The 15122-nt window shown below is 41.1% G+C and overlaps 1 protein-coding gene across 6 annotated transcripts in view; it reads left to right on the forward strand.

Annotated features, from left to right (window-relative positions):
- The window catches only part of FANCC (FA complementation group C), a 302242-nt gene extending 287417 nt beyond the window's left edge, over window positions 1-14825 (forward strand). For 5 of the 6 annotated variants that reach the window (XM_027616992.1, XM_027616991.1, XM_027616994.1 and 2 more), the window contains one exon: window positions 13234-14825. In XM_027616992.1, the coding sequence (XP_027472793.1) occupies window positions 13234-13386 (153 nt within the window). In that variant the 3' untranslated portion in view covers window positions 13387-14825. The remainder of the gene's footprint in view (window positions 1-13233) is intronic. The other variant, XM_027616996.1, reaches the window with a different exon arrangement.
- The last annotated feature ends 297 nt before the right edge of the window (window positions 14826-15122 follow it).

The raw sequence follows: 15122 nt of genomic DNA on the forward strand, positions 1-15122 counted from the left end.
CACACACACACACAAACACGAAAAGATCAAGGAAACTAAAACCTGGTTCTTTAAAAAGATAAAATTGGAAACCTCCAGCCAGATTCATCAAGAAAAAAAGAGAGGGCTGAAATAAAATCAGAAATGAAAGAAATTACAGCTGAAACCACAGAAATACAAAGGATCATAAGAGATTACTACAAACAACTATACACTAACAAATTGGAAAACCTAGAAGAAATGGATAAATTCCTACAAACAAGCAACCATCCAAGACTGAATCATGAAGAAATAGAAAATCTGATAGACTCATTATAAGTAATGAAATTGAGTCAGTTATTTTAAAACTCCCAAAAGACAAAACTCCAGATCAGACAGCTTCACAGGTGAATTCTACCAAACATTTAATGGGGTGCCTGGGTGGCTTAGTTGATTAAGCGACCAACTCTTGATTTGAACTCAGGTCATGATGTCAGGGTCATGAGATCAAGCCCTGCATTGGGCTCCATGCTGGATGCGGAGCCTGCTTAATATTCTCTCTCTCCCTCTGCCCCTTCCCCATTCACTCTCTGGAAATAAAATAAATAAATAAATAAGAGTTAATGACTGTCCTTCTCAAATTATTCCAAAAAATTGAAGAGGAAGGAATGCTTTCAAACGTATTCGTGGGGCCACCAAAACCAGATAAGGACACGACACACACACACAAAAAACTACAGACCAAAATCCCTGATGAACATACATGCAGAAGTCCTCAACAAAATATTCACAAACCAAATTCAACAATACGGAGCATAAAAGTCATATGATCATCTCAATAGATGCAGAAAAGCATCAACAAAACTAAACATCCATTTATGATAAAAACTCTCAATAGAGTGGGTATAGAAGGAATGTACCTCAAAATAATAGGGGCCATATATGACAAACCCACAGCCAACATTATACTCAATGGTGAAAAAAGGATGAAAGCTTTTTCTCTAAGATCAGGAACACGACAAGGATGCTACTCTGACCACTTTTATTCAATATATCACTGGAGGTCCTAGCCATAGCAATCAGACAAGAAAAAGAAAAAGCATCCAAATTGGTAAGGAAGAAATAAAACTGTCACCATTTGCAGATGACAGTACTATATTTAGAAAACCCTAAAGACTCCACCAAAAAACTATTAGAACTAATAAATGAATTTAGTAAAGTCACAGGATACAAAATTACCATACAGAAATGGTTTACATTTCTATACACTAATCATGAAGCATCAGAAGGCGAAATTAAGAAAACAGTCCAATTTACAATTGCATTAAAAAGAATAAAATATGTAGGAATAAATTTACTTTTTTAAAACTTTTTTTTAAAGACTGTATTTATTTGACAGAGAGAGACACAGCGAGAGAGGGAACACAAGCAGGGTGAGTGGGAGAGGGAGAAGCAGGCTTCCCACAGAGGAGGGAGTCCGATGTGGGGCTCGATCCCAGGACCCTGGGATCATGACCTGAGCTGAAGGCAGACACTTAACGACTGAGCCACCCAGGCGCCCCTAAATTTACTTTTTTAAAAGATTCTATTTATTAGAGAGCAAGCAAGCGCACACGAGCAGGGGGGGCAGGGCAGAGGGAGAGGGAGAAGCAGACTCCCTTCTGAGCAGGGAGCCTAATGCAGGACTTGATCCCAGGACCCTGGGATCCTAACCTGAGCTGAAGGCAGATGCTTAATGGACTGAGCTACCCAGGCACCCTGTAGGAATAAATTTGACCAAAGAGATGAAAAGACCTATACTCTGAAAACTATGACATTGATGGAAGAAATTGAAGACAACACAAATAAATGGAAAGATATTCTGTGCTTATTGATTGGAAGAATTAATATTGTTAAAATTATTACCCAAAGCAATCTGCAGATTCATTGCAATCCCCACCAAAATACCAATGGCATCTTTCACAGATTAGAACAAAGAAATCTAAATTTTGTATGGAACCACAAAAGATCCCAAATAGCCAAAGCAGTCTTGAGAAAGAACAAAGGTGGAGGTAACACGTGCCCTGATTTCAAACTATACTATAAAGCTATCATAATCAAAACAGTATGGTATTGGCACAAAACAGACATAGAGATCAATGGAATAGAGCATCCAGAAATAAATCCATACATACATGGTTAATCTATAGGAATGGAAGTAAGAATATACAATGGGGAAAAGACACTTAATAAATGGTGCTGGGAAAACTGGATGACTATCTTTACAAAAGTAAATTCAAAATGGATTAAAGACTTGAATATAAGACCTAAAAGCATAAAACTCCTAGAAGAAAAAACATAGGCAGTAAGCTCTTCAACATCAATCTTAGCAATATTTTTTTGAACCAGTCTCCTCAAACAAGGGCAACAAAAGCTAAAATAAAATAAATGGGATTACATCAAACTAAAAAGCTTTTGCACAGTGAGGGAAACCATCAACAAAATGAAAACATAACCTATTGAATGGGAGGAGATATTTGCAAATCATATATCTGATAAGGGGTTAATATCCAAAATATATAAAGAACTTACACAACCTAAAAAAAAAACCTGATTAAAAAATGGGCAGAGGACTTAAACAGACATTTGTTCCAAAGAAATACAGATGACCAAGAGATGCTTGAAAAGATGCTCATCATGACTAGCCATCAGGGGATTGGAAATCAAAACCACAATGATCTATCACCTCACACCTGTCAGATGGGCTATTATCAGAAAGACACAAAGTAAGTGTTGACAGGAATGTGTAGAAAAGAGAACCTTATACACTACAGATGGGAATGTAAATTGGTGCAGCCACTATAGAAAACAATATGGAAGTCCCTCAAAAAATTAAAAATACAACTACTTACAATCCAACAATTCTATTTCTAGGTATTTATCTGAAGAAAACGAAAACACCAATTCAAAAAGACCATATGCAGCCCTATGTTCATTGTAGCATTATTTATAATAGCCAAGATATGGAAGCAACCTAAGTGTCTATCAGTACCTGAAAGGCTAAAAAGGACATGGAATATATATGAAATATTACTCAGCCATAAAAAATGGGAAAAAAAATGAAATCTTGTCATTTGCCACAACATGGATAGACCTTGAGGGTATTTTACTAAGTGAAATAAGAAGGAGAAGGATTTTTAAAAAATAATAAATAGAAATATAAATGCCATATGATTTCACTTATATGTGCAATCTAAAAAACAAAACGGGCACCTGGCTGGCTCAGTTGACAGAGCTTGTGACTCTTGATCTTGGGGTCATGAGTTCAGGCCCCACGTAGAGCTTACTTAAAGTAGATAGATAGATAAAATTAAAATGTCCTTAACTATTTAAAAAAAATAAGAATTAAAACTTAAAAACAAAACAAATGAAAAAGCAAAATAAAATGGAAACAGACTCATAGAACAAATTGATAGTTACCAGAGTGGTGGTTGTTGGGGGTGGGGGAGGTAAAACAGGTGAAGGGGATTAAGAGGTACAAACTTCCAGTTATAAAATAATTAAGTCATGAATTCTGGTCCAAGATGGCAATGTAGGAAGATGCTGAACTCGCCTATCTCCATGGACACACCGAATCTATGCCTATTTATAGAGCAATTCCTCCCAAAGAACTGAAGGCTGACTGAACAGCTTCTGCACAACAGAAGATAGACCACATAGAGAATGGCAAGAAAGATGGAGACAACGGTAATGAAAGGAAACCCCCAACTACAGTGGAGAGGGATAGTACTGAGAGACCATGAGGAGATTTGTCTGCCCTGGGGCACAGGAAAAAAAGCCTTGGTTTAAAAGGCCAACTCAAATATAAAGGAATCAGCCCTAGAGCCCTTCTAAACAATGGGGGAGCTGCTGCAATTCTTTGGGTTAGAGGGGCTGGGGAGCACCATGATTGATGTTCTTCCTTCACCTTCATAGCACAGACATGAGCCGGGTCTGGGCACCAAAGCCAGCCTGCCACCTCAGTAAGCCCCATGCCTCTGGCCCACACAGTTCCAGACACCCTGGGGAACAGAAAAATGTTGTAATTTAAAAGAACAACTAGGGGCACCTGGGTGGCTCAGTCGTTAAGCGTCTGCCTTTGGCTCAGGTCATGATCCCAGGGTCCTGGGATTGAGCCCCACATCGGACTCCCTGCTCCATGGGAAGCCTGCTTCTCCCTCTCCCACTCCCCCTGCTTGTGTTCTCTCTCTCGCTATGTCTTTCTCTGTCAAATAAATAAAATCTTTAAAAAAAAAAAAAGAACAACTAGAATATAAAGGATCCATCTCTAGAACCTTTCCAGTCATTGGGCAGGGGCAGACTCTCTCCAGATCAAAGGGCTGGGCAAGCACCATGGTTTACATCCCCCCCCACCTTAATAGAATGGATGGGAGCAGGGTCCAGGTGCCCCAGCCAGCCTATCACCTCAATGAGCCTGGGCCTCTAGTCTATACTAGCCCAAGCCTTCCCACCCAGCACAGTGCAGACCAGGACACCCCTGGTCAGCGTTCACTATAGCTCCAGCCATCTCACCAAAGTGACACAAATGCAGGCCAGCATCACTTTGGCTCCAGATGACTTGCTAAGAGACCCTCAGTGCAGAGCACCCCAGGCCTTCCCAGCCCATCCCCACCTTGGCCTCTGCTGTCCCATCACAGGCCCCTTGCACAGAGCACCCTGGGACCCCCAACCTACACCAGACACAGATCCAAGCATCTAGTCAGAGTCACCAGGCACACACAGTCTACACAGAAGATGACCATTCTTTCATGTTTAGAAGTAACTCTACCACTGAATTCATAGAAACAAACACAGAAAGTCAGGCAAAACGAAGAGACAGAGGAATATGCTCCAAACAAAATAACAAGCACAAAACCTCAGGGAAAAAAAAAAAAAAAAAACTGAATAAAATGGAGATAACCAGTCTACCTGTTAAAGAATTCAAAGTAATGATCATAAAGATACTCACCAGAATGAAGAGTGGCTGAACTTACTGAGAACTTTAACAAAGAGATAGAAAATATAAAAATGAATCAATCAAGAGTTGAAGAATACAGTAACTGAAATGAAAAATACACTAGAGGGAATCAACAGATTAGAGGATGCAGAAGAATGGATCAATGATCTGAAAGGGTTATAGAAAAACACCCAAGCTGAGCAGAAAAAATAATTTTTAAAAATGAGGTTAAGGGGAGGGGTGTCTTGGACAACATTAAGTGAACAAACATTTGCATTAATAGGGGTCCCAAAGGAGAAAAGAGAAAGGGTCGGAAAACTTATTTGAAGAAATAATAGCTGAAAACTTTGCTAGCCTAGGGAAAGAAACAGTCGTCCAGGTTCAGGAAGCACAGATAAAGTTCAAACAAGATGAACTTAAAGAGGTCTACACCATGACATGTAATAAGTAACATGTCAGAGATTAAAGATGAAGAGAGAATTTTAAAAGCGGAAAGAGAGAAGCAACTAGTAACATATGAGGGACTTAAAGGGATGAACGGGAAAAAAAAATACAAGGAGGAATACTCTCTTGGCAAGATTATCATTCAGAATTGAAACAGAGATAGTTTTCCAGATAAACAAAAGTCAAAGGAGTTCATCCTCACCAAACCAGTCTTCCAAAAATGTTAAATGGAATTCTCTTAGTGGAAAGAAAAGGCCATTATTGGAAGTGAGAAAATTATAAAAGGAAAAAATTTCATGAGTAAAAGGAAACACATAGTAAAGATAGTAGAGCAATCACTTATCAAGCTAGTATGAAAATTAAGAGACAAATGTAGCAAAAAGTAGTAGTATATATTACATTGGGTGGGAAGGTAAAACTGAAGTTCTTTTAGAATGTGTTCAAACTTAAGTGACTATCAACTTAATGTAGTCTGCTATATAATTAGAATGTTACATATGAACCTCATGATTGGTCACTAACCAAAAACTTATAATAGATATACAAAAATAAAGAGAAAGAAAGCCAAGCATAACACTAAAGAAACCCATCAATCATAAGGAAAGAGAACAAGAGATGAAATGAAAGAAAAGAACTTCAGGCGCCTGGGTGGCTCAGTAGGTTGGGCGTCTGCCTTTGGCTCAGGTCATGATCTCGGGGTCCTGGGATTAAGCCCCGCATCAGGCTCCCTGCAGTCTGCTTCTCCCTCTCTCTGCTCATGCTCTGTCTCTCTCAAATAGATAAGTAAAATCTCTAAAAAAAGAAAAGAACTACAAAAACAACCAGAAAACAAGAACAAAATGGCAATACATACATACCTGTATATGCTGCCTACAAGAGACTCTCTTTAGACCTAAAGACACATACAGACTGAAAGTGAAGGGATGGAAAAAGATATTCCATGCAAATGGAAACCAAAAAAGAGAGAGGCAGAGTAGCAATACTTACATCAGACAAAATAGACTTCAAAACAAAGACTGTAACAAAAGACAGGGGCATTATGTAATGAAAAGGCATCAATCTACCAAGAGGATATAACAGTTATAAATATCTATGCACCCAACATTGAAGCACCTAAATACATAAAGCAAATATGAACAGACATAAAGGGGGAAATTGCCGGTAATACAGTAACAGTAGAGGATTTTCCCCACTTATACCAATGACTAGATAGATCATCCAGGTAGAAAATCAATAAGGAAACAGTGTCTTTGAACGACCCCAGAACGTTATACCTCAAAACACCAGAATGCACATTCTTTTCAATTGCACACAGAACATTCTCCAGGATAGATCACATGTTAGGTCACAAAACAGATCTCAATAAATTTAAGAATACTGAAATCATACCATGCATCTTTCCCAAACACTGTAATATGAAACTAGAAATCAGTCACAAGAAAAAAAAGAAAAAACAAACAAACACATGGAGGCTAAACAACATGGTACTAAAGAACCAGTGGGTCAATGAAGAAATCAAAGAGGCTATCAGAAAACCGCATAGAGACAAAATGAAAACAATGGTTCAATATCTTTGGGTTACAGTGAAAGCAGTTCTGAGAGGGAAGTTTATAGCAATACAGGCCTACTGTAAGAAACAAGAAAAATCTCAAAACAATCTAACCTTACACCTAAAGGAAGTAGAAAATGAACAAAGCCCAAAGTTAGTGTAAGGAAGGAAATAATGAAGTTCAGAGCAGAAATAAGTGAAATTGAAACAAAAAATGAAAAGAAACAAAAGGATCAATGAAAACAAGAGCTGGTTCTTTAAAAAGATAGACAAAATTGGTAAACCTTTAAGCAGAAAAAAAGACCTAAATAAAATCAGAAATGAAAGAGGAGAAGTAACAACCAAAACCACAGAAATACAAAGGATTATGAGACTATTATGAAAAATTACATGAGATCCAACTGGACAACCTAGAATAAATGAATAAACTCCTAGAAACATAGAGTCTTCCCAAACTGAATCAGGAAGAAGTAGAAAATCTGAACAGACCAATTACTAGTAATCAAATTGAATCAGTTATCAAAAACTCCCAAAAAAACAAAAGTCTATGACCAGACTGATATAGTGGTGAATTCTCCCAACATTTAAAGAAAAGTTAATACCTCTTCTCCTCAAACCATTCCAAAAATATAGAAGAGGAAGGAAAACTTCTAAATATATTCTATGATGCCAGCATATTACCCTCATACCAAAACCAAAAGCACCACACAAAAAAGGAAAATTACAGGCTACTATTCCTGATTAACATAGATGCAGAATCTTTAGCAAAATATTAGCAAACCAAATTCAACAATACATTAAAAGTATGATTCACCATGACCAAGTGGGATTTATTCTGGGGATGATAGATAATCAATTATTGTGATATACCACATTAAGAAAACAAAGGATAATAATCATATGACATATTAATATTTGTAGGAAAAGCATCTGACAAAATTAAACACCCCTTTATGATAAAAACTCTCAACAGAGTAAGTTTAAATGGAAGGTATCTCAATAAAGACCGTATATGACAAACCCACAGCTAACATACTCGATGGAGAAAAACTGAGAGCTTTTCCTCTAAGATTGGGAACAAAACAAGGACATCCACTCTTGCCAGTTTTATTCAACATAATACTGGAAGCCCTGTCCATAGCAATCAGACAAGAAAAAAAAAAAGGCATCCATATTGATAAGGAAGAAGTAAACTCTCAGTATTTGCACATGACATGATGCTACAAATAGAAAACCGTAGACTCCACCAGAAAAACTGTTAGAATAAATGAATTCAGTAAAGTTGCAGGATACAAAATTAATATGCAGAAATCTGTTGCTTTCTGTACACTAACAAGAAAGTAGCAGAAAGAAATTAGGAAGACAATTCCATTTACAGTAGCACCAAAAAGATTAAGTATCTAGGAATAAACTAACCAAGGAGGTGAAAGACTATACTCTGAAAACTATAAAACATTGATGAAAGAAATTGAAGATGATACAAATGGAGAGATAGCATGCTCATGGACTGGGAGAATTAATATCCATATTATCCAAAGCAATCTCTAGATTCAGTGCTATCCCTATCAAAATACCAATATTATTTTTCATAGAACTACAACAAATAAACTGAAAATTTGTATGGAACCACAAAAGACCCTTGAATAGCCAAAGCAATCTTGAGAAAGAGCAAAGCTGGAGGTATTTGGGTCCCAGATTTCAAGATATACTACAAAACTATAATAATGAAAACACTATGGTACTGGCACAAAAATAGACACACAGATCAATAGAACAGAATAGAGAACCCAGAAATAATCCCATGCATATGGTCAGTTTATGACAAAAGAGGCAAGAATCTACAATGGGGAAAAGACAGTCTCTTCAATAAATGGTGCTGGGAAAACTGGACAGCCACATGCAAAAGAATGAAACTGTACCACTGTCTTACACCATATACAAAAATAAACTCAAAAGTGGATTAAAGACCTAAATGTGAGACCTGAAACCATAAAACTCCTAGAAAAAAACATAGGAAATCATCGCTTTGACATCGGCCTTAGCAACATTTTCCTAGATAGGTCTCCTGAGACAAGGGAAACAAAAACAAAAATAAACTATTGGGATTACACCAAAATAAAAAGCTTTCATAGCAAAGGAAACTGTCAACAAAATGAAAAGACAGTGTACTAAATAGAAGATATTTGCAAATGATCTGATACCCAAAATATATAAAGAACTTAGACAACTCTATACCAAAAGTACAAATAATCCATTTAAAATAGGTAGAGGACCCAGGGACGCCTGAGTGGCTCAGTCATTAAGCATCAGCCTTCGGCTCAGGTCATGACCAGGGTCCTGGGATTGAGCCCCGCATCAGGCTCCCTGCTCAGCAGGGGCTCTGCTTCTTCCTCCCCCACTCCCCCTGCTTGTGTTCCCTTTCTCACCGTCTCTCTCTCTGTCAAATAAATAAAATCTTCAAAAAAAAATAAAATAGTAGAGGACCCGAATAGACATTTTTCCAAAGAAGGTACACAGATGGCCAACAGACATGAAGAAAAGATGTTCAACATTACTGATCATCAGGGAAACGCAAATCCAAATCACAATGAGATATCACTTTGCACCTGTCTGAATGGCTAGAAACAAAGGCAAGAAAAACAAGTGTTGGCAAGGATGTGGAGAAAAAGGATCTCTCATGCATTGTTGGTGGGAATGTAAATTGGTGCAGCTACTGTGGAAAATAGTATGAAGGTTCCTCAAAAATTTCAACTGGGTATTTACCTAAAGAAAACGAAAACACTAATTTGAGAAGATATATGCTCCCCTGTGTTTATTGTAGCATTATTTACAATAGCCAAATAAGGAAACAATCTAAGTGTCCATCAATAGATGAATGGATAAAGAAGAGGTGGTATATATACACAATGGAATATAACACAGCCGTAGAAAAGAATGAGATCTTACCATTTGTGACAACATGGATGGACTGAGAGGGTATATGCTAAGTGAAATAAGTCATGCAGAGAAAAACAAATATCATATGACTTCACTTATATATGGAATCTAAAAAACAAAACAAATGAACAAAAATAAGTCCATGAGGATGTAATGTATAGCATAGGGAATACAGTCAGTATTATTATAATAACTTTGTATGATGACATGATAACTAGACATGACAGGGATCATTTCATAACATATAAAAATATCAAATCACTATGATGTAAGCCTGAAACTAATGGGATATTCCAACTATTTCTCAACATGCTCAGTCAACAGCAGGCACTTTTGAGTCATGAAAGCGTCGTGGTATTTTTTTCACCTGATCTCTGACCTCTGGCCCATGCCCTCCTATGGATGGAGCTTCTGCCCTGAGGGAGCCTTCTCAAGTTTGGCAGCTGGGACTCAAGCTCTTCCTGCCGGAGCCTTTGCCTTCCTTCTCCCCAGCGAGTTCCTGTTCTGCTCATCTCCCATGCTGTTACCTTGGGAATGGAGAAGCAGGCCCCTGCAGAGTTTGCCTTGTTTCACAGGCCACAGAGATGATGGCTGGCTTGGCCCTGCCTGTGGGCTAAGAGAGGAAGAAAGTGGCCCAGAGGATGCTCCTCCGGTTAATTCCAATCACATATCCACCATTTTGGGGAAACAGTCCACATTCAGAATGGAACATCCTTAAGTCTCTCCCATAGAGGTGCTGTGAGTAAGGAGCCTAGAGTATGTCACAAATTCAGGTTTGCTGCCCCTCCTAGGCAGCCCATTCCCACAAAACAGTCCAGTCCTAGCCATACATTAATGCTTCTGGCCTGCACCTGAGCCTAAGGAAAGGTGGAAAACTCCCATACATCTTCATAAAATATCATAAGTCTGCTCAGCTGCAAAAAAATTCATTGAAGGGAAAACAGCAATGATTCTCTTTACACATTGACTTTTTAGCAGGTGCTAGCTGTCTGGGCACCTTGGAGCCCATCCATCATGGTCTAGAGAGCCTCCTTGGCACTGTCCTTGTGGGTGTTTTGAAACTATTTTTAGTAACATACCAGACTTCCTAACTGGAAGGCTTCCTGCAGTGGCCTCATGACAGGTTGAGGGCATCGTGTCTGATGCAGCTACAGACAGGACAGTTGGAAGGAGTCCTCTGCACAGTGCCAGCCTCTCATGGGTTTCTTCTCAGCACCCCCATCTCATCACTTCCTCTCTCTGAGAGCACCGTGGAAGGAGTCCTGGATCAGGTCTCCTTGGCCTGGGAGCAGGTGGTGGCCAAATGGTAGAAGTGTTGGCTTTGGTGGGATGGCCTTTCTCTTCCAGCAGGAAGAGGCCTTTCTCTTCTCTTCCAGGACTCCACCCCTGACCCGGCTTTGATGTGAACTCAGGCCCGAGCAGAGCAGCTCCTGAGCCAGTGCCCTCGTCTTACCCTTCTTATCCCAGCATCAGCTCTGGGGAGCTACGCACACTCGAGGCTACAGACCCCAGGGGCTGCATGTCTGTGCCCTGTCTAAAGGCTGTGACCTCCCACATGGTCCCACACCCCACCTTCTGCTGTAGGATACTCCCTACAAACTGCTCCCCTAGGCTCCTGCACAGGCCCCCATAATCGGCTTCTGCCCGCCTTGGGCTTCTGAGAATTTCCACTGAACTCCTTCTTCGGAACTCCTGCCCCTTCATGCCTGGTGTTCTGCTCCTTTGGCTACTGGGTTTCTTTCCCTGCTCCCTCCCTATGTGCCTTTTTGACCAGGATGAGTCAGAAGCAGCTCGGGTGGTGTTGGGATTGGATTCCTCCTGCCCTTGAGGCTCACTCTGTCCTGCCTCCTGTCCTGTCCTGAGTTCATGTTTCTCTCTCCTCCTGTCGTCTTTGTTGCTGGTCCACAGCAGTTCCAGGTAAAAGTTAGCTAGCATCTGAAATAGAGAGTTCAGTTCTATAGTTGTTGAACTCAAATGAATTTCATCTCTATACAGATGCACCTCAGCCAACAATGCAGGTTGCCTACCTGGGCTGCAGGGGAGGCAGGCATGTGACCAGAGACCATGAGTGGAACAGTGTGGAGGTTGAGCTGGCTCGTGAAGATGACACAGGGTTAGGACAGGTGGCCTCCACAGTCAGCTGTTATGACTAACAGCCCAGGGGAGCCCCTCTCCCTGCACTTGGGATCTAGGAAGTAGATTAACTCTTTGAAGGTGTCCCAGGGAGGCTCACGCAGTTTCATCCATCCACAAAGACAGAACTGTATCTGACAGAGGTCATCCACAGCATCTGTGATTCTGAGTAAAAACCACACAGTGGTAATGTGGACACCGAGAGCACAGGGAGCCCCACCTAGGCTGGCGCCCTGCCCCCGACAGCCTGGCAGAGCCCCTCTGAGCCAGAGTTGAAGAGAGCTCATGCTGTCGCCATGTGCCCTGCATATCCTGTGCTGCCAGAGCATCTGCCTCAGCTGCCGGTCAGAGGTGGTAGCCCTGGAGTGAAGGGTTTCCGGGGCAGTGGGATTGTCTGAGGGCACCAGGGCGGGCAGCCTCCCACCGGAAGGCCCAGTGTGGAGATGGATGGGAAGCTGACCTTTGGCTGCTATGGCTGATTAAAGATTTGACTGAGGGGTCTATAGAAACTGTCCCACACAAAGTATATAGATTACTCTCAACATCAGGGCTTCTTAATGTGCTCGTGTCTAAAAAAGTCATAGTAAATTCTTCACACAATCCAGTTGTGAGATTCTCACCCTTCCCTTTTTGCTGAGCTGAAATTCTTAGGAAAATACTTAGGTACCAACAACTGAGAATGCCTTGAGGCTGTATATAGCAGAGCTAACAGTTCCTGCCTTTCCTGCTTCCCTTGAGAATCGGGTGTTAAAACCTTAGATGTCTATTAAAAAACAAGTGGGCCCAGGTTGCTAACCCAAGAATCCCATTTATAAAGCTGTTTGTGTGAGAACAGGTGGCGTTATCCTTCCAGCAGTTTCCAGCTCTCATATTAGTGTGAGCTTTTTGCAGACAGGCCACAGCACGTTCACTTGCCTTCGCTCCCCACGGCAGATAATCGCCCGGCTTGTGACTGGCATTCCAGGAAACATGGTGCTTATTTGTAGCCTTTGTGTGTTCCGGGCCATTCTGTCCGAAGAGGGTGATCATTAGGAAATGACTCTGCTCACTGGATGGCCAGCCTCTGATAACAGACTTGTTTTGCCAGTCACCTTGCAAACAAAACAAGAGCCCTTCCGAAGCTAATAGGAATGCAGCTGCTTTTTGGGGAAGGATGGGTACGGTTGGTTCACTGGACCAAGAGATGAATCTGTCTGGTTAGTGTTTTAGTTTTCTTTCTCCTCTGTCCTCATTGCAGATGGCTCCAACTGATGAGTTAACCCACGAGATGACTGGTTTGCTTGACCAGACCTTGTACAGATGGGATCATCTCTGCATGGAAGCCCCAAAGTCAAGAAAACTGGCCAGAGAGCTCCTTGAGGAGCTGTGCTTGGCCGGCACGGCCTGTTGACCACAGAGCTGCCGTGCAGGGACTAGGCTCCCCGCGGCATCGTGATGTGATTATGAGACTGTTTCTTCGTGGAACGAGTAGTGAGAATGAGCCGTAGACATCTTGGCAAGATCTGCTAGCACATATTTTATGAAGTGAGAAGGCAGGTTCTTAACCCAAATTCCATCCAGTTTATTGTTCATGACTGGATTGTGCCTTGAGCATTCCCTACCTGCTCAACCCAGCTGCCAGAGAATCACTAAAGAAAAGGCTTAGATAGGAGAACAGATTTTTGTGTCCGTTTTCCCTCATATCAAACCAGGATACACAACTGTTATTTCAGTGGTTCAAAGTCTTTGGACCAAGAAATGGGTCATGAACCACTGATGGACTTGGAATGTAACTTGGTCCTTCTCCATAGGTCTCTCTCTTCAGAAGTCATGTTGTTGTTATCAGTGTTTCTTTTGACCCGCAGGGATTTGAGATAAAGCCACACTGTCTTGCTTCCCTAAGAAATTCTTCATCGAGGCATCTCTTGGGCACCTCAGAAGGGAAACAGAGCCCAGCAAAGTGGTAGTGACCGGGACCACTGCTCAGCGGTGGAGGGCAGCTCTGCCTGCCAGAGGAATACAGCCAGTTCCAGTGGGAACTGCCTTTGCTGTCTATCTGCTAAACCCTGCCACCAGAGGAGCTCGTGTGACCTCAAGGATGGCTGAAAGGGGAGAGTATAGGACATGTTCTGGAAACGTTAAAAGAGGTTACATATTAGTTGTCTAGTTAACCAAAGTGGGAATTCAAAATTTCTTTTTTTTTAAAAAGATTTTATTTATTTGAGAAAGAGAGCAGAAGAGGGGGGCAGGGGCAGAGGGAGAGAGAGAAGCAGACTCCCTTCTGAGCAGGGAGCCCGATGAGGGGCCCAGTCCCAGGGCCCTAAGATCATGACCTGAGTCAGATGCTTAACCAACTGAGCCACCCAGGTGCCCTGGGAATTAGAAATTTCTAATAAACAATCGGTTAACCCCAATATTTATTTCACATCAATTAAAAAATTTTCCCCTTCAAGGTTTATTCTTAATATGCATTGACTATGTGCTTTTCTGTGTGCATTCTGGTGGTTGAGTCAGTCAGGACTTTATGTCCACTTTGATTTATGTGTTAGTGATCTCTGAATCGCCCTCACTTTGGGCTCCTGTTTGAGGTAGGAGTAACATTTTGTTGGATTAAAGGCTGTAGTTTTAGGAGCATTACTGTTTTGGTATATGGATCCACCTAAAGATCTGGAAAATTCAAGAATTGTTTGATCTGAGCCTGCCTTTTGAGAAATGTTGCAGTTTGATCAATGTTCTGGTAAAATACTGTCCACACAACTACCACCATTATTATTTTCTTTTTTTTTTAATTTTTTTTAAAGATTTTATTTATTTGAGAGAGAGAGAATGAGAGATAGCACGAGAGGGAAGAGGGTCAGAGGGAGAAGCAGACTCCCAGCTGAGCAGGGAGCCCCATGTGGGACTCGATCCCAGGACTCCAGGATCATGACCCGAGCCAAAGGCAGTCGCTTAACCAACTGAGCCACCCAGGTGCCCCCACCATTATTATTTTCATATAAAAAGGCTTCATCAAAATGTGTAGTAGTAGGCTTCATTTGGAGTCAAGGACATCTCTTCTGTGTTGTTTGCCATGGAAGCTGTGACCAGCCTCTGTGGGCATGAAGAAGGGGATCTGTTACCTGGTAGCCTAAATAATCCCTGACGTGA

The sequence above is a fragment of the Zalophus californianus genome, chromosome 13 (genome assembly GCF_009762305.2).
Source record: "Zalophus californianus isolate mZalCal1 chromosome 13, mZalCal1.pri.v2, whole genome shotgun sequence".
Taxonomy (NCBI): Eukaryota; Metazoa; Chordata; class Mammalia; order Carnivora; family Otariidae; genus Zalophus; species Zalophus californianus.